Source organism: Equus caballus, chromosome 14 (genome assembly GCF_041296265.1).
Source record: "Equus caballus isolate H_3958 breed thoroughbred chromosome 14, TB-T2T, whole genome shotgun sequence".
In the NCBI taxonomy this organism is placed as follows: Eukaryota; Metazoa; Chordata; class Mammalia; order Perissodactyla; family Equidae; genus Equus; species Equus caballus.
Window position 1 is genome coordinate 58,323,286 of NC_091697.1, and position 26,652 is coordinate 58,349,937.

Sequence of the window (26,652 nt, forward strand, 5' to 3'; positions counted from 1 at the left end):
GGAAAAAAATTAAGCTTTTTTCAGTTGTTTTATCTATCACAGAAAAGAGCATTTGATACTATAAAATATTACTTGCTTCATACTTTTTAAACCTTAAGATATATTTTCACAGATGTTACCAAATTTTTACAAATGTTTAATCCATATACACCTAAGGACCTAAGGTAAATTTTGTGTTTTTCTGTAGTTCCTCCATTCACCAAAGGTAAAACTTTAAAAGCCAGAAACTGGGCCGGCCTGGTGGTGCAGCAGTTAAGTGCACACATTCCGCTTCTCGGTGGCCCCGGGTTCACCAGTTGGATCCCAGGTGCAGACATGACACCGCTTGGCATGCCATGCTGTGGTAGGCGTCCCACATGTAAAGTAGAGGAAGATGGGCACGGATGTTAGCTCAGGGCCAGTCTTCCTCAGCAAAAAGAGGAGGATTGGCAGCAGATGTTAGCTCAGGGCTAATCTTCCTCAAAGGAAAAAAAAAAAAAGTCAAGGGGCCAGCCCAGTGGCGCAGCAGTTAAGTTCGCATGTTCCACTTCTCGCTGGCCTGGGGTTCGCTGGTTCAGATCCCGAGTGCGGACATGGCACAGCTTGGCATGCCATGCTGTGGTAGGCGTCCTACATATAAAGTAGAGGAAGATGGGCACGATGTTAGCTCAGGGCCAGGCTTCCTCAGCAAAAAGAGGAGGACTGGCAGTAGTTAGCTCAGGGCTAATCTTCCTCAAAAAAAAAAAAAGTCAAAAACTTACGAAATAATTTTGTCTAGACTGAATAGAAAAGGTGAGTCTATGTGAAACTCAAATTTTCAAAAAATAAATATATTCTACAGGGAAAGTAATACCTTTTGTAGGTGCTAATGACAGTTATAAAGAACTATCAGAATTCGAGATATAAGAGAGCATCCTCCCCCTAAGGGCCAAGAAATGGGGTTGGGAGTGGTGCGGAACTGGGAAATACAAAAAGCCGACACCTCCATCCCATTCCAGATGGACCACTGTGGTGGTCGAACTCTCACTCCTCATGTCTCTTGTGCAGCATTTGCATTGTGATGTGTCAAATCACTGAGAGAATGTTCTGTCTTGATCGAGTGGTGGGTGCATCTTTTGTGGTTACACAGTTGTATACGTATGTCAAAATTCATCAAACTATATAGTTAAAATCTCTGCATTTTATTGTATATAAATTATACCTCAACTTTAAAAAAATATTACATATAAATGACCTAGCACAGTCTGACCCTCAATAAATGTAGTTGCTAAAACAAACAAAATCACTGAGAAGCAAAGATCTACTAATGCTGCTTCGGACAATTTAAAATTTCCCAGATAAATATTGTCTGTGGTATTTTAAAATGTGTTATAATTAGTTAAGGTTCAGTTATGGATATAAGACGTATCTACATTTCTCAAAAGAGAACCTCAAACATCTCCTATAAATAGTGGATGGTAATAAGCATTATTTTTTTAATCTCTATTTTCAAGTTTTTCCATAATGAAAATGGATTACTTGTGTTAAAAAAGAAGGGAGGGGGGTGTTTCCAAACTATTAAACTCAAACTAGAATAAAGTCATTTTAGCCTCGGGATCCACATCACAGGGAAGGTGCAGTGGAGGGGTGGGCAGCCAGAGAGGTGCGATGAATGGGGATATGTCTAGAAGAAATATTAGAACATCATTCTGAATTTCACATGAACTTTAATAGAACAATCATCATCTATGTGACTTGGCAACTAAAATGTTTGGATTTAGAGCACAGACGTTTATCATCCTCACCAAAAAAGGGAGTGAGAAAGAGAGCCGAGAGGGGAATTTCATTTCAGCTAGTTTTCTCTGCATGTGCTATATGACATTTCTAAATGTTTGGCCACATGTAGGCCTTTGCAAAACACTGTGCTACCTCTCTAGCTGTATCAGATATGAAAAATTTACATAGAAAGAGCTTGTGGAAAGGTCCTGTCACAGGATATAATGCACATCTTTTGTATTTTCTGCTCATCATTCATCATTCCTTAGGTAGTCCTATAATCTTCCTCATTCTAGTGGGCTGCTAATTGTGAGATCTTACCCCAGACTAGAGGGATGGGCATATCTCAATAAGAAGTCAAGCAAACTCTTACCAGGAGCTTTATTGTTGAGATGAGGCACACAGGTACCACAGGGAGTTGGACCTGGTCATCTGCTGGCAGTAACCTAAAGAAGTAACACACAAGTTCCCAGGACTAAGATCTAGACTTTCCTGGTTCAAGACCTTCTCAAGGCTGGGTGTGCAATTCTTCCTTCTGCACTATGAGCTAGCCAATAAACTGCCAATAAATTCTTTGTTTAGCCAAAGTTTTGTTTTCTATTTCTTGCAATTGAATCCTAAATGATATAAGGGAAGTGGTCCTATATATCTCAAAATAAAACTGGCTGGGGTAGGGGGGTAGGTGTGTAATGGAAAACCTCAGGGCTGTGGGCCTTGGATAAATCACTTAACATGTCTGAGTCTCAGTCCTTTCATTTGTAAAATGGGGATAAACCTTACCTCTGGTGATAAAGTCAAGGATCCTTTTGGGGACAAGATACATAAACCCAACTTGAACCATCTTAATCACAAAAGAGATTTACTGAAGGGAAATTATGATAATCCAAGGAATCGAAGGAGAAGACAATCAAGTATAGGTAGGTCTTTTTCTCTCTGTCTCTCATCTCTGCTTCTCTCAGCATGTCAACTTCCTTCTCTCCTACTGCAAAGAAGTTTAAGTCACCAGAGAGGGAACCTGCAAATCTTGGACTCACAACCACACAGATTTGTGGTTACCTCATGAAGCTATGTCACAGCAAAGTGTTGCATCAAGGTGCAAGGACTCTGAGGAGCCCAAGCAGCTGTGTCTGAAGATAAGAGAATGTGACATAACTTTTGAGTATTTCATTTTCAAGCCTTCTTGGAAAGTGGAAATAATTGAGGAAGACAGCTCTCACCCCATGCCAGGGAGCTTCAGGCTCCACTCTCACCCCTAAGCCCAGAGGTGGATGGAAGAGCCGTGCTTTTTTCATTTGGAGAACCAGAGCCTCATCCCCACAGAGGCCCAAAGGCACTTCTGCCATTTCCCTTGCATGGCCACTCCTTTTTACAAAAGAAATGGTCTCCCTGCTCTGAAGCGCTCTTTTATTTAGCCAAGGTAGTCAAAGTCTCTTATCCTACTGGAAGGAGAAGAACTCTTTTTTTGTTTGCAAAGGCACATGAAGGAAAAACCCCACAATTGATTTTGCACCAGGATACAATTTTACAACACTGAAGTGTCCTCAATAGTTACAATAACTAGTTTTAAGACATAATGAAAGGGTAAAAAACTTTAAAAAAAAGTTTTTTTTTTTTACGCAATAGCCACCAATCTTCAGGGAAAAGTTGATTCTGTTTTCCAGGAAAAGTGGGAGGGTCCGTCCTCTCCCCTTTCTGATCCTGCTAGAGCTAGTTTGCATTGCTCTCAGTCTCCCAATATCTTGTGAAAACACTTTCACCAACTTCTGGTGCAGGACGAGCTACATAAAGTATAGGGCTCAGTGCAAAATTAAAATGCAGGACTACCTGTTCCAAAGTTATTAAGAATTTCAAGACAGCAATAACGGAGCATTCAACCAAACGTGGGACTTTTTAAAGCATGGGCTCTATGAACTGCATAGTTTGCCTGACCTCGAAGAGGGCCCCATCTGTGCTCAGCTCTCTAACCACAGGTGCTCATGAACAGGCCAGGGTCAGGGCAGGAAACAACCATCCTGACCAAACGTAACCCAGTCTAGAGAGATGCAGCTCCCTCTCCAACACATGCCTTTTACATCCCTCCCTCCTTCAGTTCTTTGAGACATCTTACGTAACTGGAAGACACTTGGGGAAGGTTTTCCTAGAATAAAGGTATAGTCTGCTTAAAGACTAGTAAAGTGTTCATTCTTGCCATATAGAAATTACTTGCAGCTTTCACAAGAGTTTTTAATTTTGTCAGCTTCTACTCACTAAGGTATACAAAACTTAGCATCTAAACGTTAGCCTGGGCCCTCTGGACAAAGCTGAAGGTCCCACAAGCCCACGGCCATCAACGGGAAACAACTATATTGACTTGGTCTTGCACTGAAAAAGCAAGTTATTATGGTATTTTGTGTGTCTGGCCCCTATGTTGAACTCTCTAGGAGCTTTTAATGAATTCTTTAGGGTTTCCAGGTGTATAACCAAATCATCACAAATAATGTCATTTGTTTCCTCTTTTCAATTCATTATATCTCGTTCTGTCTCTTGCCTTTTCACATTTGCTACAATGCAGTTTCTTTTAAAATTAGTTCACAAATAAATCAATATTTTTTGAGAAACTTGAAAATTTGAGAATAAAGCTATCTAGGGAAATAAATATCTAGGAGCAATAAAGAAAACTGAGGAAAAAGAAAGATTACTTAGGAGGGACTTGCCTTAACAAACATCAAAATATCCTATAAAACCACGGAAATTAAAACTGTGAAACAAATACTGGCACAAATTGATCTTTGGAAGAAAACAGAATGTCCAAACAAACTAAATTTGTACATATTTGGTACATGATAGAGTGGCATTTCAAATCAGTAGAGAAATGATAGATTATTTAGTAAATGGTATTTCAAAAACTAAAAATTAGGAGTAAGAATATAACCATAACTGTAATTAAAGAATTACAGAGCCAGCCCTGATGCCCTAGTGGTTAAAATTTGGCATGCTCCACTTCAGCAGCCATGGTTTGGTTCCCAGGGACAGAACCACACCACTTGTCTGTCAGTAGCCATGCTGTGGTGGCAGCTCACATAGAAGAACTAGAAGGACTTACAACTAGAATATACAACTACATTCTGGCCCCTTGGGGGGAAAAAATTACAAGAAAATATTTTAATAACCTGGGATATAAAAGGCCATTGTAAGCATGAGCCAAATCTAAAACCCCATAAAGAAAAAGATTTTTTAAAATGCCTATATAAAAAAAAGAAAAAAATGGCTATAAAAAAATTTGATGCCTCTGTACAGGGTAAATGATCACAAAATTAAAAGACAACAGACAAAATAGGAAAAATACTTGTAAAATATAAAAGAAAGGGTTTATATGTAAAATATTAAAAGTTGCTACAAATCAATATTAAAAGGCTAAGAATCCAATAGAAAAATAGACAAAGAATTTGAACAATTTGTGAAAGAAGTACAGTCTTCAACAATCATATGAAAGGTATTTAACCTCATCAATAATATATCATATTGGCTTATCAGATAGGCAAAAGTTTAAAAGTTTGACCATTGTCAATTCTAGTGAGAAAGTAGGTTTGGGTACAACCTATTTAAAGGACAATAGGTAATATCTATCAAAATTAAAAGTGCACATATCCTTTGACCCAGCAATTCTACCTCTAGGAAGGAAGTCATCCTACAGAAACACAGGTAGGTGCTTAAAAATCTGTTCATTCCATCTTTGTGGTAAATGGTCTAATTGTTCAACAATAGGGATAGGGTACTGGTTGGATAAACTGTGGAATATCCATGTAATCCATATAAAGTAATACATAAAAAGAATTAGATCTGTATGTACTGATATGAGAGAAGATGTCCATAAAGACATTGAGGAATGAACTAAGCAAGATGAAGAACAAAACGGTTGGTAAGATTCCTTTCTTTAAAAAAATAAGATGTGCTGAAAGGTCACATGACATCACCTTCTCTAACTCCCCATGGTAAATTACTCTTTACCCCCTTACCCTGAATCGTTTTTCTTTAGAGTATTTATGCTCTTTGGACGTTGCCTTTGTTTACCATCTGTAGAAAGCTCCACGTGTACAAGGATTTATTTATTCAGTGCTCAATCCTCAGCTCCTAAAACATTTTTGGTGTTCGATTAATTGAAAAAAATGAATGGGGACTCAGAAACATATGTACATATATATTTCAAAAAGTTATAAATGTTTCAAAGAAGGTGGATTTAAGGGAATACAATCTCCATGCTCCAACACTAAGTGCTAAAATATCCTAAAATCATTAATATCTGTATAATCTTTTTCCAGTTAACAAAGCAGCTTTACTCATATAGCCTCATTTGGTCCTTGTAAAACTCCCTAAGACATACATAAAAATAGAAATAAGTAACATATATCGTTTGCTAAAGTCAGTCTTTCAATTGATGGTCCCAGTCCTGTTCTACTCATTCCTTTGGATTTTGCTCTCCAGACTACTTATAGTTTCCTGAACACGGCACAGTTTTATTCATATATATATGAATATATATTCATAAAATATTTTTTTTTCCTCACTTGAGAACCTTTTCCTCTGCCGCTCCAGTCAATTTACGTGTACCCATCCTTCAGAAGCCTGTACAGGCCGGATAAAGGCCTCACTTCTCTTCCTCCAACTAGAGACCCACACAGCAGGAGGAACACACGAGCCCCCCCACCCCCAGCTTGCTCCAGAAAGTGCCCCGACTCCCGCGGGGCCCACCTGGCTCCGCCCACGCCCGCAGCCACAGGGGCTCGAAGTCCCCGCCCCCTCCGAGGAGTTTCCCAAAACCCAGCGCGGCAGGCGTCCGCCGCGCTAAGATGGCGACTCCCATGCATCGCCTCATAGCCCGGAGACGAGCGTAAGTGAGGGCCGCGGTCGGGCCGCGGGGCGGGCTGGGGGCGGGGAGAAGCGCGTCAGCCGGCGGGTGAGCGGGCGCCGGGATGAGGGGCCGGTGTGGGATCCTCAGTGGGACCGGCAGAGGGAGGCCATTTTTTCTCACACGTCGCCTGCTCTCGAGGGGCTCGGGCCCGGACGTTAAGTTTGGTGGCCACGGGCTAGGGCTTTCGTGGGAGACGACTGCGTAAGGTCCGCGGGGCAGGACCCATGGGGCTCTGAAGAGAGCCCCGCGTTTGGTTCCCGCGAATGGGACACCCAGGAGTTGGTCCCTAAGTGGTTTCTGCCCCTTTGCCCACCCAGCCGGCCACCCACTCGTGGCCGGGGGAAGCCTGAAGCCCTGAGCCGACACCCCCGACTCCCGCGACGTCAACCTTCAGCTCCCTGAGCAGCCTCCAGCCCCGCAGGCTTTCCTACCCGCTTCCTCTCGCCTTCCGTGGGAACAGCCTGACGACAACGCCGACTTTTCTTCCAAGCTGTCTGCCCACTTTCTCCCATTCATTCTCTTCACTAAATGTTAGTTTATTTATACCTGCTGCTCTATGCCAGAATCTGGGTCTAAAGAAAAAGAGGTGTTCAAGACAGAGTTCCTGCTTTCAGGGAGCTTAGGCTCTAGCGGTGGAAAGAGTTGACCGGCTGGACATTTTAAGTAAATACAATTGGTGATAAGAGCTTGGAAGGAAATAAGAGGTGATGGAAAAAGAGAAAGGCCCAGGTTGAGTTAACTGGACTGGAAAGGCGTCTCTGAAGAGGTGGCATTTGAAGATCCACCGAAAGAAAGCCCGTCATGGGGCCGGCCCGGTGGCGCTGCGGTTAAGTTTGCGCATTCCACTTCGGCGGTCCAGGGTTCCCCGGTTCGGATCCCGTTGTGGACATGGCACGGCTTGGCACACCATGCTGTGGTAGGCGCCCCACATATAGGCGCCACTTTTTCATTCTCTCAGCATTTCATGTCATCACCATTTACACGTCTATAATATATTGCTTACAGTCTGCTAGCATATATATATTTCTTTTTATATTTATATTTTTTATCCTAAGATCCGTGTTCATTCTATTCTCCCTCCATTCCACTCTACCTCTCATGCCTGATGAGGAGAGTTCCTTGAGCATAAGGATAAAGACTTGGGGTCCAAGTAGTATGCTTGGTGGAGGAAGAAGGCTTTGAAGTCAGACAGTTCTGAGATCAAGAATGGAGTGATAATAACACTTAATGGGGGCGGGCCGGTGGCGCAGTGGTTGGATGCGCACGTTCCGTTTCAGGGGCCTGGGTTCGCAGGTCTGGATCCCGGGTGTGGACATGGGACTGCTTGGCAAGCCATGCTATGGTAGGCGTCCCACATATAAAGTGGAGGAAGATGGGCACGGATGTTAGCTCAGGGCCAGTCTTCCTCAGCAAAAAGAGGAGGATTGGTGGCAGATGTTAGCTCAGGGCTAGTCTTTCTCAAAATAATTATAATACTTAATGGGCATGCTAAATGATGTCACCAGGGTCTAACTCTCAGATTTGCCCTTTGGATGTTGGTTCTATACTTGGATAGATTCACTCCTTTGGTCCCAAGATGGCTGCAGTATCTAGGATCCTTCATATCCTCTCAGCTTCAAGTTGATGGCATCTCATTGATCTAGATTGGGTTACATGCCCAACCCTGAACCAAGTCTGTGGCATTATGAAGCTCTGATTGACATATCTCGTTTTCGTCTCAGCACAATCAAAGAATGGATCTCTATAAACCAATGATGTGCTGGGTGGGTAGGTCAGAGGAGGTGATGAATGCCGAATTGTCAGAACCAACTAATGTCCACTGTAAATATGAAGTGAAAGTAAGACTTTTAACACCTAAAGGATGTTGCTCTTTCTTGTTTTATAAGTATTAGAAAGTTAAACAAATGTTGCATTTCTTCAATATGCCTGTATTTGGTATGGGAGCTACACAGAAGTAAAAGACAAATCTTACCTTTAGGAGCTTCTGATCTTGTTGGGAAGAAAACGTAGGATGTATGATAAAAACTGTCATGGTGTGCAGACTGTAAGTCCCTGGGGAGTCAGAGAAGGCGAGCCTTTAGGGGCTAGGGGAGTCCAGAAGAGTTTGGGAATATTTTGAGGGTGGGAAAGCAAAAGAGGAGCCTTTACTTTTCATTTTATATTCATCAAAAAGGTTTAATTTTATTTGTAAGGAGCATGTATTACTTCCGTAATAACAAATTTTACACTGTTTTTAAGTTAGTTTTGGGAAGTGAGAAAGTACTATGGTCATTATTTTTAGAAGTCTTTGGACTAATAGAGGGAAGAGGGAAATAAAAGAAAAAAAGAGAGAGCCTAAATTTGAACTGCCCATTCAGCAGATCTTTCAGGGACCTAACTTGAAATCAGTTGAAATGAAAGTATTTTCACATTTTTTTTTCTTTTGAGGAAGATTAGCCCCGAGCTAACTTCTGCTGCTTATCCGCCTCTTTTTGCTGGGGAAGACTGGCCCTGAGCTAACATCCGCGTCCGTCTTCCTCTACTTTATATGTGGGACACCCACCACAGCATGGCTTGCCAAGCAGTATGTAGGTCCGCACCCGTGATCCAAACTGGTGAACCCTGGGCCACTGAAGCGGAACGTGCGCACTTAACCACTGCGCCACCTGGTTGGCCCCTATTTTCACTTTTTAAATTGTAATTACATCTACTCACGTGAGTAGATGTAGAATCTTGGCACTATCTGGGGTCATTTCTTCTACTAAACCCTCTGCTGGATTCCACTGCACTCTCTTCAGTATCCAGAGGAATATCTGACTTTGGCTTGAAGACCTCCAGGAAGGACATACTCACCTCCAGTAGTAACCTGTTACATTTTTCAAATTTATCAAAAAGTTTATATTGAGCTGAAAGGAAAATAATATTTCTGAAGCTAAAACCTGCTGCCTTCTGACTTCCCAGCTTTTGACCTAAGCTGTGATTTCTGTCAGTTAAAAACCCTAAGTGTTTTCCACTTGAATTGCCATCAAGTCAGGCTTCTCCTGTCTTGTATTGATTTTCTGGACTTAAGTGTCAGACTTACTTTTGCCCTTGTTAAATTTCATCTTGTTAGATTCGACACAGTTCCAGCCTGTCAAGACTTTTTTGGATCCTGATTCGGTCATCCGTTGTATTAGCTCTCCCTCTCAGCTTTGTGTCAGCTGCAGGTTTGATAAATATGCACGTCTGTGTCCTCACCCAAGTCATTTATAAAAACGTTGAACAAGACCAAACAGGCCCAAACCCTGCAGCTCATCCCTGGATACCTCTCTATATCTTTGCTTCAACCCATTCAACAGCACTCTTTGTCCATGATGTTCAGCTATCTACCTAATGGTTCTGTTTTGTTCACAAGGATATTGTGAGAGACTTTCCCAGATGCCTTATTGAAATACAAATGCCTAAAGGCAGTAAGGGTATTAGTCTGTAATGATATGATACCTAGTGATCATGACTTTTCTTTCTGAATGGATTTAGTAAATACAGCCAGAATTTTGCCTGGGGTAGATGTCAAGTTCACTGATCTAGTTTGTGGAATCCACATTTGCCTACTTCCAGTGTTTCAGCACCACTCCTGTTTGCCAGATTTCCTCAGATTACCAGCAACAGTACAGCGGACTCACCTGGAAAATCTCTGGTATGTTGGCAAGCAATCACATTGGCCATGTGTCTTAAACACATTCAGAATGGATGAGGGCTCTGTTACCCATTCAGGTATCTTGAACTTCAGTTTTACTCTTCTCATTCTTCATATAATTATGTTTGAGTTAAAACTGAAGCAAAATAAAGATAATCCTGCTTGCTGTCTTAGCCTGTATAATGACAACACAGGTGGCCCATTTTGCCTAGCATCCCAAATAGCCTATCCCTTTTTTGATTCTGTGTGTTTTAAATACAACTAAAACAACAAAATAAAACAATTTTCCATGTTCTTGATATTTTTCACTAGTCTCAGCTCATTTTGGCAGGAGGCTTTTAGATATTTCTCATAGCCCTTTACTATTCTGGACTCCTTAGTTACAGGTTCCTTTTTTTTTCTTCTGCTTTTTCCCCCAAAATCCCCCCAGTACATAGTTGCATATTTTAGTTGTGGGTCCTTCTAGTTGTGGCATGTGCGACACCACCTCAGTATGACCCCACGAGTGGCTCTGTGTTGGCGCCCGGGATCCGAACCAGCAAAACCCTGGGCTGCCGAAGCAGAGCATGTGAACTTAACCACTTGGCCATGGGACTGGCCCCTATATGCTCCTTTGAAAAATATCTTTTAAAATTTTGTTTTATGATTTCACATGCAATCCGTCTTCAACGTAGTAAAGTTAAAAAATATAGATAGGGAAAAAAGTATTATAATCCTACCCCAACAATAAGCATTGTTTACATTTTAGTATACAACCTTTTAGGCCATATTTTACATTTTAAATAACCCCATAGTGTTCTTTATGGATATACAATAACTTTTTGGCCATTTCCTTTGTTGTGGGATAGTTAGGTTTACTCGTATAAGCCATATTGTACTTCCTATAATAAATAATTCTACAACTAAAATTTTGCATATATTCATTATTTCTAGATCAGATGGTATGGACATTTTTCTAAAGTCAGATTTATTGAGGTTTAATTTGTGTGTAGTAAAATTAATCCTTTTTAATGTACATTTTTATGAGTTCTGAGAAATACTATGTGTATAGTCGTATAACCACCACCAAAATCAAGATATAGAATAATTCTATCACCTAGAAAATTCCTTTGTGACTCTTTGTAAGTCAGCTCTTGCCCCGTCCTCAACCTCTGGCAACCACCGATCTTTTTCTGTTCCTGTAATTTTACCTTTCCAGAATGTCATGTGAATAGAATCAGACTGTAGCCTTTTGAGTCCAGCTTCTTTTTCCATAGATAATGCCTTTGAGATCAATCCAAGTTCTTGCATGTATCAATAGTGCATTCTTTTTTTTTTTGTTATTGTAAATAACATTCCATTGTATGGTTATAACAGTTTGTTTATCTGTTCACCAGTTGAAAGACATTTTGATTGTTTCCAGTTTTTGGTTATTATGAATAAAACTGCCATAAACATTTTTGTATAGACTTTTGTCTAAACATAAGTTTTCCTTTCTCTTAGGTAAATACCTAAGAGTGGGATTGCTGGATCATATAGTAAGTTTATATTTAACTTTATGAGAAACTGCCAGGGCCACCCGGGTGGCACAGTGATTAAGTGCGCATGTTCCACTTCAGCGGCCCAGGGTTCACAGGTTTGGATCCCAGGTGCAGACATGGCACCGCTTGGCAAGCCGTGCTGTGGTAGGCATCCCACGTATAAAGTGGAGGAGGATGGGCACGGATGTTAGTTAGCTCAGGGCTAGTCTTCCTCAGCAAAAAGAGGAGGATTGGCAGCAGATGTTAGCTCAAGGCTAATCTTCCTGAAAAAAAAAAAAGAAAGAAAAAAAGAAACTGCCAACTCTTTTTCAAAGTTCATCTTTTTGTGTATGGTTGTCCAATTGTTCCAGTACCAATAGTTGAAGACATTTTTCACCACTGAATTTCTTTGCACCTTTGTCAAAAAACAGCTGTCCAGGAGCTGGCCTGGTGGTGTAGTGTTAAGTTTATGTGCTCTGCTTCAACGGCCCACAGTTTGTAGGTTTGGATCCTGGGCACGATCCTATACACTGCTCATCAGGCCATGCTGTGGCAGCATCCCACATACAAAATAGAGAAAGACTGGCATAGATGTTAGCCCAGGGACAATCTTCCTCAAGCAAAGAAAGATGAAGATTGGCAGTGGATGTTAGCTCAGGGCCAATCTTCCTCACCAAAAAAAAGGTAAATAAAAATAAAAAAACCTTGCTTCTCTTTATACTTTTGCCATCTAACTGTGCACTAGAGTTTAATTTTGCATGTCTTTGAACTTTATATGGAATCAGACAGTATGGATTCTTTTGAGTCTGACTTATATCTAAGATCCATCTAAGTTAAATTAAGCTGTAGTTGTTTCATTTTTATTACTATAAAGTATTCTACTGTGTTCTATACTGCAAATTAACCCTTCTACTTTGCTGTTATTTCCAATTTTGAGGATATTACAAATCATTGTGTTAAGAATATTCTTATACTTCTTCTTCTTCATCTTCCTTTCTTGCACAAGTCAATTCTAAAGCCATTAGGTGGTGTAGAGCAGGGTAGGTGTCCGTGCAGAGGGTTGACCTGGCCTTGGAATATTAGAGCTGAAATGGGATAAGGAGGGCATGCACATGGTGTGAACTAGCTCGCAGAGTCAGCAGGGTGCGGAGGGTACCTAGTGGAGGGGGGAGGTCCAGTGCCCAGTGTCATATCCCTAGCAGGGCAAGGGGGGTGTCCACACAGGAGGGCAGTTTAGTACAAGTTGTCCCCCTAGTGGGAAGAATATTCATATAGGGGAGGGGAGATGTAATTTGGTATGGGATGTCAGAACCTAAGTAAAAAAAGAAATGTGTCCATGTGAGGGGTACTGGCATGGCAGTGGGAGTCAGAGCCCAAGCAGGGTGAGGAACATGTACACGTGGTGGGGGGAGGGGGGAACAGCGAGAGGCAGAGCATCAGATCCCAAGTGGAGTAAAGAGGGCATCTGCATGGGGGAGGGGGCAGCAGTGGCAGCGGTGGGCAACTGGTTACGTAAGAAGAATTGACCAAATGAGTAAATTTATTAAGGATAATGGGAGCCAGATTTCTCACTGGAGAGGGACGTATGGAGAAGGAAAAAAATAGAGTAAGCCTTGTGAAGTTGGATTGGAATTAAAGATATTGCTATGAATTCATGGTTTTCAAAATACATAATTAAATATAGATGTAAATATATGTATTTAATACATGGATAGGTGTGTGTCCTAGTTCTGTTCACTGAGAGTACCTGGGGGACACCAGCATCTCAGTAACAGTGAACACACATGCACCCCGATCTTGACTCTAAATATCATCAGGCTGATTTCAGACTGGGACAGAGAAAGTATAAGATGAGCCTGGAATTTTTTGTTGTACTAGAAAGTAAGGAGATGCTCAAAGAATGAAGGAGCCATGTCAAAAGAATACAGAGTCCAGCTTGAAACAATTCCCACTGACCAAATGTTCGTCAATCTGAGCACCAAAATAAATCATGGTAATGGATTATAACTCATTGAATAAAATGAAAAACATGAGTTTATACTGATAGGTGAATAAATGAACTCAGAATTTAATGAGCAAGATATTTATATACTTTCAAGTACCAACCTACAAAGTACTTATTAATTACTATGTTAGTTATCAATTATAGTTGTGTAACAAATTACCCCAGAACTTAGTGGTTTCTAATAATAAACATTATCTCATAGTTTCTGTGGGTCATGAATTCGAGAGTGATTTAGCTGAGTGGTTCTGACTCAGGCTCTCCCATGTGGTTGTGGTCAGGATGTTGCCAGGGGCTGCAGTCATCTGAAGACTTGACCAGCCCTGAACTTATTCACAGGGCTATTGGCAGGAAGCCTCAGTTCCTTACCACATGGAACTCTCTAGAGGCTGCTTGAGTGTCTTCATACATGGCAGCTACATAACCTACTCTTCAAAGCCACGTTTCATCACTCTTTATTCTGTTCCTTAGAAGCAAGTCACTAAATCTAAGCCACACTCAAGGGGAGGGGAATCAGTCTCCACTTCTTGAAGTGAGGAGTATCAAAGCATTTGTGGACATAATCTAAAACCACCACTCTTACAAAAAGAAAAAAAGTAACTTTACAATGGCAAACTCTGTTATACTCTCCTTAATCAAGGTATCAAAGTGAACATCATCAGTAATAAGACAAACTGAAGTCTCATGTCACCTGACAAGAATACAGTGAGAGTAACACAGCATGTTTCTGTTATGTTCCTGCCAAAGATGCATGGCCTGAATCCAATCACGTAGAGAGATCAGATATGGTAGCCAGCCTCCAAGATGACCCCAATGATCGCTGCCTCCTGGCATTCACATTCTTGTGTAGTCTCCTCCCACATTGTACCAGGATTGGTCTGTGTAACTAATAGAATCCAGCAAAAGTAATGGTATGTCATTTCCAAGATTAGGTTATAAAAGATTGACTTCTTTCTTGGTCACTCTGGGGAAAGCCATGTTGTGAGCAGCCCTATGGAGAAGCCAATATGGCAAGGAACTGAAGCTTCCTTCTAACAGCCTTGTGAGTGAGCTTGGAGGTAAATCCTCCAACTCAAATTGAAGCATGTTCTACAAAATAAATGGCATGTAATCTTCAAAAATGCAAGGTCATGAAAAGCTAGATACAACTGAGAAACTCTTTCTAGACCAAAGAAGGCTAAAGAGACATGACAACAAGTGCAACATTGATGCTGAACTGGATTTTGCTATAAAGAGCATCATTGGAACATTTGATGAAACTTAAATGGGATCTGAAGATTAAATAATAGACATGTATCAGCATTAATTTCTTGATTTTAATGGTTACATTGTTATATAGGAGGATAGCGTAGTTTATAGTAAATATACAGAAAATATTCTGGGTTGATGAGGCATCAGGTTGGCAACTCACAAATGATTCAGGAAAAATAGTTCTTTGAACTGTGCTTTCAACTTTTCTGTAAGGTTGGATTGTTTCAAAATTTTTAAGAGCTAAATGAAGGAAAGCAATATTCTCATACATCTTATCTGGTATAGTTGTGCATGGATTTCTATTGCATGAATACCTACAAGTGGAATTGCTGGATCATAGAATATGCATCTCTTCAACTATAGTAAGTGTTTTTCAAAATGGTTGTACCAAATTGCATTAGTACCGGCGATGGATGAGTGTTCCTCTTGTTGTTTATCTTTGCTAACATTTGCTATTGCCAGCTTTTAATTTTAGTCTTTGGTGGGTGTCTGGTGGTATCCTATTGGAGTTTTAATTTGCTTTTCTTTGGTTAGTAATGAGTTTGTAAATATATGAAAAATATTTTGACTGTGTTTTCTAGTTCTGAGCTGAAGAGTTGATCTGAGTTACCTAGTCTGCCATTATTGGAATAGAATTGAGGAATGAAGATTTGAACTCAATTCTGTCTAACTCTAAGGTCCATACTCTTAACCACTTACTATACTGCCTTGTGATTAAATCTAACTTAAACCTTGTAAAGTGTAAAATGATGTTTTGAGCTGACCATAAAAGTAAATATCGTTTTATACTTTACATTGTTTATTCTTTTCAAGGCAGAAGACATCAAGTCAAAATTTTAAGGCCTGTATTCTATTTTTTGCTCTTTAGTGAAGCAAATAAGCAACATGTAAGATGTCAGAAATGCTTGGAATTTGGACATTGGACTTATGAATGCACAGGAAAAAGAAAATACCTACATAGGCCTTCAAGAACAGCAGAGCTAAAGAAAGCTTTAAGAGAAAAAGAAAACAGATTATTATTACAACAGAGGTAAGTTGACATGTAGCATCCAAAGGAATCTTTTTGATTTATATTTATAGAACTTATTAAGGGACTAAATGTCTCATGGTGGATATCCAGATTTAGGTTATAATACTAGTGAATATTTAATGAGTGCTTACTATGTGCTAGCCATTGCACTAAGGTCTTTACAAGTATTAGTTTATCTAAGCATCGCATCTATACATGGTAGGTACTATTCTTATCCCCATTTTACATATGAAGAAACTGAGGCATGGAGAGATTCAGTAACTTGCTCAGTGTCACATAGCTAGTAAGTGGCAAAGTTAAGTGTTACACCGACCTGCCCGTCTCCAGAGTCCATGCTCTTAGTCATTTTGCTTTATTGCCTCAACTGCCAATGAGATGGCAACGGAATACGGTGAGGTCAATTACATCAGCTGATGTGGAAAGACACTCAAGGTAAGTATCCGAGATACTTATATTAAGTATTTAAAAAAGGTAGAGAACAGTATATATAATATGCTGTCATTTATGTTAAAAAAGAAGAAAAAGAGAATGTTTTTTTTTAAAAATGTAAATGATTGATAATAGTGGTTCCTTTCTAGAAGGAAAACTGGATAGGAGGGAAACTGGAAAATTGTTATTTACCCTTTTATGTCCTTTGAATAAAACTTTTAAAGTTCCTGTGAAATAAATAAGTATACTTGTTTCAGAGAAACTGAAGTAAGAAGGTGTTGGGTCTACTTAATGCTACAGATTAGAAGCAGCATCTTCATGAGGACTGTTAGCTATTTAATAGTGTCTTAAACATGTGGACTTTCAAGGCAGCAGTCTTCCAATTTGTGAACATGAAGGCTTTTCAAGGGTTATGCAGGAATAGATGGATAGTCAATTTCTAGATCATCAACATTCATATATATTTGTTCCAAAAATAAATCCACCAAGAACTTGCCTACTGGTTCTACTATTCCACTTCCCCTTTTCCAACAACCCTTCTCTGATTTTGCTAAAGAAAGGCATACCTCTCATCTGCCTCTATAATCTTACCTTGGTGTATTATCCTCATGTGTAAAATCCTGGAGATGTTTCAAAATACTGGTGTTTGTACTGAAGAAGTGAATGCCTCTAATTATTGGAAGCAAATTCTTATGTAAATTCCCCCCCCCCCCCCCCCCCCCCCCCCGGGGCGGCCTCATGGCACTGCGGTTAAGTTCGCACTCGCACGTTCTGCTTCTCGGCAGCCTGGGGTTTGATGGTTCGGATCCCGGTTGCGGACATGGTACCACTTGGCAAAAGCCATGCTGTGGTAGGCGTTCCACATATAAAAAAAAGTAGAGGAAGATGGGCGTGGATGTTAGCTCAGGGCCAGTATTCCTCAGCAAAAAGAGGAGGATTGGCAGTAGTTAGCTCAGGGCTAATCTTCCTCAAAAAAAAAAAAAAAAACTTTCCCAGTAAAATTGAAGGAGGACCTAATTGAGTTGTCAATTTAAAAGTGTATTGTAATGATACATCATTATGTGATTCGTGGAATATAACATGGGAGAAATTTGAAGAATTGAGTAACATTGCTGCAACAAAACTCTTTCTATTCCTGTCTACCTCTTTAGGTTAGCAAGTTTTCTCAGGATTAACTCTATTAAAATTAAATATAGGAATTGAATTAATGCTGAACCTTGTCACAGTCTGTAAGATCCATGGATATATAAACTAGAAAAAAATTCAATATCATTAAGAGATGTATTTCCAATAAAATTATTTTTATGTATAATGTTATTAAAGTTTATAGTATATTTTTGCATTGTTTTAATCAACTATATGGTAATAATGATAATGATAACTCAATTCAGAATTTTTAAATACTTAAACACATCATCACAAGTGATTAAAAGATACAATTTCAAGTTATGTCTATATTTTTATTGCAGAGAAGTATCACAAGTGATCACTAAAATTTTCAGGCATAAAAATATGTTAGGATACATTCAATGCAGAAAGCAGAATAACAGTACAAGTTCAAAGAGGAAAAAAGACTGTGAAAGTATCAACTGTTAAAGATAAGATTGTCTGTCTATTTTTTTAAGTGAATTATGATAGGTAACAAATTATTGTGGCATTTACTTTCCATTGGATACAATGATCAAAGTGATATAACAGTTTTCTTTTTAAAATATCAAGATACAGGGCCGGCCTGGTGGCGCAGCAGTTAAGTGCTCACCTTCCACTTCCGTGACCTGGAGTTCGCTGGCTCGGATCCTGGGTGCAGACATGGCACCGCTTGACAAGCCATGCTGTGGCAGGCGTCCCACTTATAAAGTAGAGGAGGATAGGCACAGATGTTAGCTCATGGCCAGTCTTCCTCAGCAAGAAGAGGAAGATTGGCGGCAGATGTTAGCTCAGGGCTAATCTTCCCCCCCCAAAAAAAAAATATATATGTATATATATATATAATATGCCAGAGACTATACCCTTGCAAATATTGAAACTTAGAATAGGGGCGGGCCCCATGGCCCAGTGGTTAAGTTCACACGTTCCTCTTTGGCTGCCCAGGGTTTCACCAGTTTGGATCCTGGGCGCAGGTATGGCACTGCTCATCAGGCCACACTGAGGCCTCAACTAGAAGGACCCACAACTACAATATGCAGCTGTGTACTGGGGGAATTTGGGGAGAAAAAGCAGGAGGAAAAAAGGTAGAATAAAAAGTATAAGGGGAAAACATAATTTTTCAAAATTCTTTTATTAGGAATATAAGCAAAAAAAATTAAGACCTCTGTCCTAAAGAATAAAAAATAAGAGTTATGAATAATTTAATTTCAACATTTACTTTTGTTTTTCTAGTTGTATTACACAAGTATCTTGGTCTTAAAAATGTATAGAACTACATGCATTTTAGATATGGCTCTGTTGCACAAAGACTGCTGATTTTTGGTTCGGTGATAAAACGATGGAAGTGTGTGAATTTCAGTGATCATGAATTCTTGTGGTGTGACTTAAACGTACTTCTACCACTTATTTTACCCCCAAAGTGACAATTCAATAAGTAATTCCATTGTGTAAAACAACTTTACATAAATACATATTTATGTTTAAAGACTTAGGACATAAGGATAGAAGCATTATCTAGGAAATATAGAGAAGTCAAGAATATAAAAATATTAAATTTACAGGACAGTCCTATAGTAATAGAAGTAATTCTGTAGTTTGAAAACCTGATTTAGTTTACATGTTGTTTGGCAGAAATAGAGCAGCAAGCCATTTGTGTATTTCATTCAAAAATCACCAGACTATGTTCTTTATAAATATTGTGAGGGAACACAGTGTTGAAGTAGTAAGTCTCTGGTTTTTAAACAGTAAATAATTGAACATTTGGGGGACATTCAGAAAAAGAAATGGAAATGGTTATTTTAAATTAAAGGTGCTTTTCTTTTTATATGAAATGGTCATTTATAATATGACTCTGAAAACTCAAATTATAAATTACAGCTGTTGTGCTATTACTTGCTTTGTTCTGTTGTTCAGTAAGTAGTTGATTTAGCCATGTCAACCTAAGTTCAAAACTAAGAAAGAACCCAGTTGATGCATTCAGTCATCTTAACTGCTAACTTTCCTGGCTTCTAAGATACAGTTGATAACATTTGTCTTGCTTAAGTGCTGGTTAAGTTGACTGCCTATGCCATATACAGCCTACAATAGCAAACTTTCCACTTGGTTATAACAAGAAATACTGGACTCTGAGTACATGTTATAAAAGACAAAATGTTTCTCCAATGTAAAACAGTTTTGGGGATAGCAGAAGAGTTCATCTAAGCTATGTGTGATCGATCACTCTATTAACAGGAGCTTTCTCCCCCCCCCCCCATGTTTATCAGCATTGGAGAAACTAATGTAGAAAGAAAGACCAAGAAAAAAAGGTATGTGTGGCTTGAGGAGTATTATATAGATAATATGTAATACTAGTTGGAGGGATGGGAAGAGTGATTTTAAAATAATAGTTATGAGATTTGGATCTGAAGTCTCTTGTTGCAATTCATGATTAAATATCATCCTGTTTTCTGATATGTTTTTCTCTTTACTTGTCTTGAATTTATTGCCTTCATTTCTCCTTTTTCTCCAACTTTCCACTGTCCTTATACTTGAAAATAGTTAAAAATTTCTCTTGGCTTAGAATAGAAAATGTTATTAAACTGGTAAGAAATTCTTGACCAGCTATATCTGGTCTAAAGTAGTTAAGATTATGAAACATTTACCATTCTACATGAGGTATAAATAAATCCAGTTGTTACACTGCAACTTTATTCTAACATTATTCACTGGAGCATAATATGGTAGGTAAACTTATCTGGAACTCCATCCAAGAGAGTTAAAATGCTGAAGTAAAAAGACCTTGTTGCGGGGGGGGGGGGGGGGGGGGGGGGGGGGGGGTTACAACAGTTAGGCAATCCCAAAAGCATGAAATCTACAGATAACATGCTAGCAAAGCTGCAGTAGCTGCATATACATAATATTCATATGAAATTGCTTTTAAACATTCTGTTCAATGTCACCTTCCCATGCACGTAACTGTTCATTGTCTAATAGGTCTAAGAGTGTAACCAGTTCCAGTAGCAATAGCAGTGACAGCTCAGCCAGTGACTCTTCATCAGAGAGTGATGAAACGTCTACCTCATCCTCCTCAGAGGACAGTGACACTGATGAAAGCTCCTCCAGTTCCTCATCTTCCGCCTCCTCCTCAAGCTCTTCCTCTTCCTCTGATTCAGACTCGGATTCCAGCTCTTCCAGTAGCAGCAGCACCAGCACAGATAGCAGCTCGGAGGATGAACCACCAAAGAAGAAAAAAAAGAAATAGGATTGCTCCATCCATATGGGACTAATGAACTGAAAACATTAATGTGATTCTCAGAAGGGAATTTAGAATATGTTAAGGCCAAATAGGTTAACTGGTCAAAATGTCTAGAGTTTAAAAGTTTCTAAATGTTTTATGTTAGAGCATAAAGAGTATTAATAATGGAGAATATATATATATAAAGACTTTTTTATTTTAAGGGTGAACCTTGTTTTCCTTTTTTATCTTTAAAATATATCTCTAAAACTTAATCAAAGCTGAAATCCAGTAAATCTGTTTTTGTGATGAAACTTATCTTTTCTCCCTGTGAAATAAATGCCATACTTTGTTATATGTTAGTGGTATGTATCAGACATGTCTTCAGGATAATGCATCAGATTATCTGGCAGTGAATTTCTAATGCTTTTGGCTGTGTATTATTATGTAAGATTTAATACATTGTTACTATAAGCTTAGGAGTTTTCCTACTATTATAATAAATGGCTCTATTTTTATGTTTATGTTCAGAAAGTTATTCTGACTTCTTGTCCTAAATGAAAAGTTCAAGATACCTATTAATATATTTATACCTTTTGGATGGTACAAGTTTCATGTTTCTATGTTGTATTATCATTCATTTTCATCTGGTTCTTAGAGTTACCCTTTTTTGAGGAAAATCATTCTAGAGGAACCTAAAAAGGAACAAAAATTCTGAAACTACTTAGGAGTCTAATCTTGGTGCCTTTTGATAAATACAGTGTATTAGAAAAGAAACCAGTCATTTAAAAGGCTAACTTAAGTAAAAGTGATATAAATATCTTTGTGTGTTAATATGCTATAAAAATTACCATTCAAAGGTAAAGGAAAGTAGGAAGAAGAGAGGTAATTTTTACAGAAAATTATGACGATGTTGGTTGCCTTTTATTAAGATTTTTTTAAGCTTTCATAAAGATTGCCTTTTACGATTTTTGCAATTGCAGTATGACAGTTTATATGGTAACTGGTCATGTATGACAGCCTACTGGATAAATATGAATGACTTGGATTAATCTGCTGTGTTTACATACCATGTGCACAGTTGAAATCTAGCATGAAAGGTCAAAACGAAATACTGCACAATATTTCTCAAAGTTAAATATTCTGCTGTGGTGAGATTATTTGGTTTAACATCACATTATCCTATGATGTCTTTTACACTTTTTGGAAAGAGGTATCATTTGTAGAAAAATCTTGATTTGGATTAAATATAGGTTTTTAAAACTATGAATGTTGTCTTTTTATATTTTTATGAGAAAGTAGTAGAAAATTACTTTTGAAGAAAATGGGCTTCTATTTAAGTGTTGAAATAATGTATGTTGCAAGTTTAAGGAGCCTATAATTACCTGTAAGTTTTACAGAACCATCTGCTTTCAAAGATTGTAAATAAACTCTCAAACCATCGTTTCAAAGGCACCATACAGAATGTATCAGTTGACAGGTAAATTTAATAAATTACTAATTAAACACATTTTACAACGTTCATAGTCTCTATAAGAGCAATTTTAGCACTTAAAGAACTTGGAAGAGAAAAAAATGTGTACATAGGTTGCATCACTTGCGATTCAATAAAACTCATCATTTGTGCTCAAAAGCTTAAGCTCTGCTTCTCTCTGCTATTTTGCTTAATGCCAGTTCTTATTCCTTTTGAGGGTAAGGGCGTTTAAACAAATTCTAATTATATTTACTATTATAACTGTTGAAAGGTGTGCCTGGGGAAGTATAGAGGGCAGGAACTCTATTCTTTTCTAGTCACACAGTTCACTCAAAAAAGAATCAGTGGCAGAGTAGAGAGTAACTTCTGGAATTTCTCCCCATCCTGCCTAAAAATAGAACTCTGGAAGTTGAGTTCCTGGCAAATGTAAATGCATTATTTCTCAACCACAATCATGTCGAAAGGAGTCATTAGATCATAGGTTTTCATTTCACAAACATTTTGTTAGTATGACTGTACATTATAGTAATTTTGTTCTAGAGTCAAAATATGGCATTAGGCCACAAGTTAGCACTGGAAATAGAAAAAAAGTGCAGAGAAGGTGTACTTCATGGTTTTATTTATTCTGTTAGCTTTATTTTGAACTTACTGTAGATTTACAGAAAAGTTGTAAAAATATGATAGTTTCCGTATACACCTTGCCTAGCTTCTCCTCATGTTAGCATCTTACATAACCATAGTACAATGATCAGAACCAAGAAATTAATAATTTGGTAAAAGGAAACAAAAACCTTCATATTTCACCAGTTTTCCCACTAATGTCCTTTTTTAGTTCCAGAATATTACCCAGAAAATGCATTTAGTTACTTCTAAGTCTGCTACTGTCTTAACAGTTCCTCAGTCTGTCCTTGTCTTTCATGCCTTTTATTACTTTTCTGGAAGAGTTTTGATCATTATTCTGATTGAACTGAGGTTACTTTTGGAGGAATATCACAGAAATGAAGTTGTGTGCTCAGTCCATCATACAGGATTCTTAATGTCGATATGTTTACTTATTATTGGAGATGTTGACCTTGATCACTTGGTTAAGGTGGTTTCTGCCAGGTTTCTCCATTGTAAAGTTATTGCTTTTCCCTTTTAGTTAATAGATATCTTGGGGGAGATACTTTGAGACTATGCAAGTTGTTTCTCCTCACACTCACCCCTGAGTTTTGGTGGATCTTGCCTCCGACCATTATTACTGTGATGTTTTGCTAATGGTGATTTCTATTTCCTTCTTTCCTTCTATACTAATTGGAATTATACTATAAGGAAGAACTGTCCTTCTTCCCATTTTATTTAATCAGTTATTTATACTGTGGACTCAACAGATGTTTATTTTGTTCTGTGGGTTAAAATCCAACAATATCATTATTTATTTTGTTGCACAGATTTTTCTACTTTTGGCTATTAGGAGAGCTCCTTCAATTTGGCTTTTTGTCTTTCAACAAATTCTCTCTTTTTTTTTTTTTTTTTTTTTAGTATTTCCTTACTTTCTGGGACCACAAGATGTTCCAGGTTCATCTTGTGGTCTCCCTTCCCCATCTTTGGAATCAATCACTTTTCCAAAGGGCTTGCTCTGATTTTTAATTGGAGAATGGTGTTCACAATTCAAGATCTGGGTGCTGTCTTAGTATGTTTTTTACACATTTTGAACGACAGTGTTCTAAGGTAGTTAGATCCTAAGGTGTGGAGCCTTGCCATTAGCTGAAAGAAATAAGGTGTCACCTTGTATGTTTCTCATCTTAGCTTTCCTTGTTTTGCTGTTGCAGGACTCTTCCTCAAGAGCAATGCTTTCATTGACAACAGATGAAAGAAGCAAAGTCTTTAATTAAAAATTGTCATTACTTCCTCTCCTCCCTTTCCCCACTCTACAATATATCTAAATTCAGACATAGGCCAAATATCCGTTTTCTGACATCAGACTTCCTTGACTGGGGTCGCGGGGAGGGGATATCTACCAGACCTTGGATTATGGTGCCTGAGTTGAAAGAAGTTGGCCAAAGCAATATTTCAAATTGTATTTTTGTATACTGCCCTGCAGATTTTTACACCCTATGAAGATTGTGCCATGAAAAGATTTAGATTTACATTTAGATTTAGATTTAGATGTGTGTGTGTGTGTGTGTGTGTGTGTGTGTGTTTAGTAAAGAGGAAGAAAGGCATTTTGAAAGAGAAAGAGACAGGAAAGCCTGTATGATACCTGGGCTGCAGATGTTCTCAGGAGAATTTTAGGAGAGGGTTCCGATAGAAGTTGGGGACTGGAAATTGCCAATGTTCTTGAAAACATTTTTGTGTACCCCCAAGGGTACTTGTGCATACCATTCAAGGTAATCAGTAATATCAACCACAAACATTAGAACTCCTATTTGAAAGGTACTATACAACGATGTGTAAATAACACCTCAAGAATGGGTGCCTTGGAGTTCACTGTCTAGTTGGAAAGACCAGACATACACAAAAACATGTAGAACAATGAAAAGACGACTTTCAGTTAAACATGCAAATTGAACCCATCTGTTTATTACCATTCCTCTTGAAAGCCAACTAAAATGGCAGAAAAGAAACAAACAAAAAGCATAAACCCATAAGGCAAAGAGAAAAGAAGAGGAGATGAAACAGATAAGAAATGACAACTCTTTTGGAAGCTGAAAAATTAATGGACTACTGGATGCCGACTTAACCAAACAAAGCCAAAGTATACGCCTGCAGTGAGGGAAAGTCAACTGGTAGCAAGTCAATTCATGCCCCAGAACTCTGGAAAGGCTCCAACCTTGATGGGGCCATACACTCGTCAGCCAGACTGCAGGGAGGGTGTGAAGACAGAAAGACTGTTGGAAAGTTTATGTAAGAAGCTGAGCTCCTGTGCACTCCTCTCCTGTTCATCCTGTCTTAGTGGGTTCATTTTTAAAATTTTTATCCCGTTACTGTGACATTTTGTGAGTGAGCAGTAGTGAAAACCTGTGTTCAACCTGTCATGATTAAGGAGTATTACGTTAATTTTAAATTGAACAAGGCAATACAAGTTGCCATATGCTGTCACCGGAGGTACAGACAATAAATAGCTATTAGACCACATTGATAAATCCCCAGTACTAGATCTTACTCTCTCAGAAATTCTAAACAAAATCAATAATTAAAAACCATAGAACAACCAGGTAACTTTTTTTAATATAGACATTGTGTATACATTTGATAAAACGATTCCCTTCCTTAAGCAGTCCTGAGGGGACTCTTAAAAGATGATTTCTGTACTAGGCAAATGCACAATAAAGTCTAGGATCACAAAACATGAAAGCCAATACAACCACATATTTGTGCAAGGAAAATCTTCCCTAACTAGTTAGCCATCTTGAAGGGAACCAATGGGTATGTGGGCAAAGGAGAAAACACTCATTCATGCAAAGCTTAACCGCTATGACTAAGTACTTTTCTCTGTCTTCCAAGGATTCACAGGCTACTGATAATTATAGATATGTCTTTTTTTTTTTTTTAAACATAACACTGATTTTTTTTTTTTTTTTAAAGATTTTATTTTTTCCTTTTTCTCCCCAAAGCCCCCCGGTACATAGTTGTGTATTCTTCGTTGTGGGTTCCTCTAGTTGTGGCATGTGGGACGCTGCCTCAGCGTGGTCTGACGAGCAGTGCCATGTCCGCGCCCAGGATTCGAACCGACGAAACACTGGGCCGCCTGCAGCGGAGCGCGCGAACTTAACCACTCGGCCACGGGGCCAGCCCCTATAGATATGTCTTAAGTGCCGTAAGCAAGTCACTAGAGAGCTTTGAGTCTTAAATAATTGCTGGAAGAGTTTGGTAAAGCCTTTCAAGGAGGGTATATTGTCTGAGAAAGAGTTGAGCATGGCTGGAAGCCTGTTTGTATTGAAGAATGGCAGAGCTGAAGCTGCAAAGGCAGGAAGAGGATTGCTATGTTATTAAGGGTATTACATATCAGGTTAAAGAATTTGTATTTTATCTGAAGGATGACAGGAGAGGCTCACATTCCGGAAACATTTAAAATCTTTTAAGAGTGTCCAGACTGGAAGTAGAGAAACCAATGAAGTGACTTGAACTATCAGAAGAAGCCAAGCCCCGTGACTCCAGTAAGAATTAAATTGTTTGTGACCCAAATTCTACAATCTCAGTTTGTCTGAAATGGTATAACTTTCCTCCTAGGTCTGCTAATATTGATGTAATCCTAGGAAGAAATCAAAATAATATTACCAGATTCTTCAGAAAATATCAAAAAAAAGAGAAAGTAACAGTAGGACTAGGAAGACACAAAAATTAGTAG

The 26,652-nt window shown here is 38.8% G+C and overlaps 1 protein-coding gene across 2 annotated transcripts; it reads left to right on the forward strand.

The window, feature by feature from the left end:
- Positions 1-6,455: 6,455 nt before the first annotated feature.
- Positions 6,456-22,481, forward strand: ZCCHC10 (zinc finger CCHC-type containing 10). Of its 2 annotated transcripts, XM_023617699.2 has the most exons (4): positions 6,456-6,601; positions 15,898-16,059; positions 19,899-19,940; positions 20,608-22,481. In XM_023617699.2, exons 1-4 carry the CDS (start codon positions 6,561-6,563, stop codon positions 20,873-20,875), a joined length of 513 nt encoding a protein of 170 aa, XP_023473467.1. In that variant the 5' UTR covers positions 6,456-6,560; the 3' UTR covers positions 20,876-22,481. The 2 variants fall into 2 exon arrangements, with proteins under 2 accessions (XP_023473467.1, XP_070090445.1); XM_070234344.1 differs by lacking the exon at positions 19,899-19,940 and having other exon boundaries at positions 6,480-6,601.
- The last annotated feature ends 4,171 nt before the right edge of the window (positions 22,482-26,652 follow it).

Bases quoted from the DNA above. Each gene is read 5' to 3' on its own strand.
- ZCCHC10 (XM_023617699.2), top strand. From the start codon at position 6,561: ATGGCGACTCCCATGCATCGCCTCATAGCCCGGAGACGAGC. The intron at 6,602-15,897 runs GTAAGTGAGGGC...TTTGCTCTTTAG, and splicing joins CTCATAGCCCGGAGACGAGC to TGAAGCAAATAAGCAACATG. The intron at 16,060-19,898 runs GTAAGTTGACAT...CATGTTTATCAG, and splicing joins AGATTATTATTACAACAGAG to CATTGGAGAAACTAATGTAG.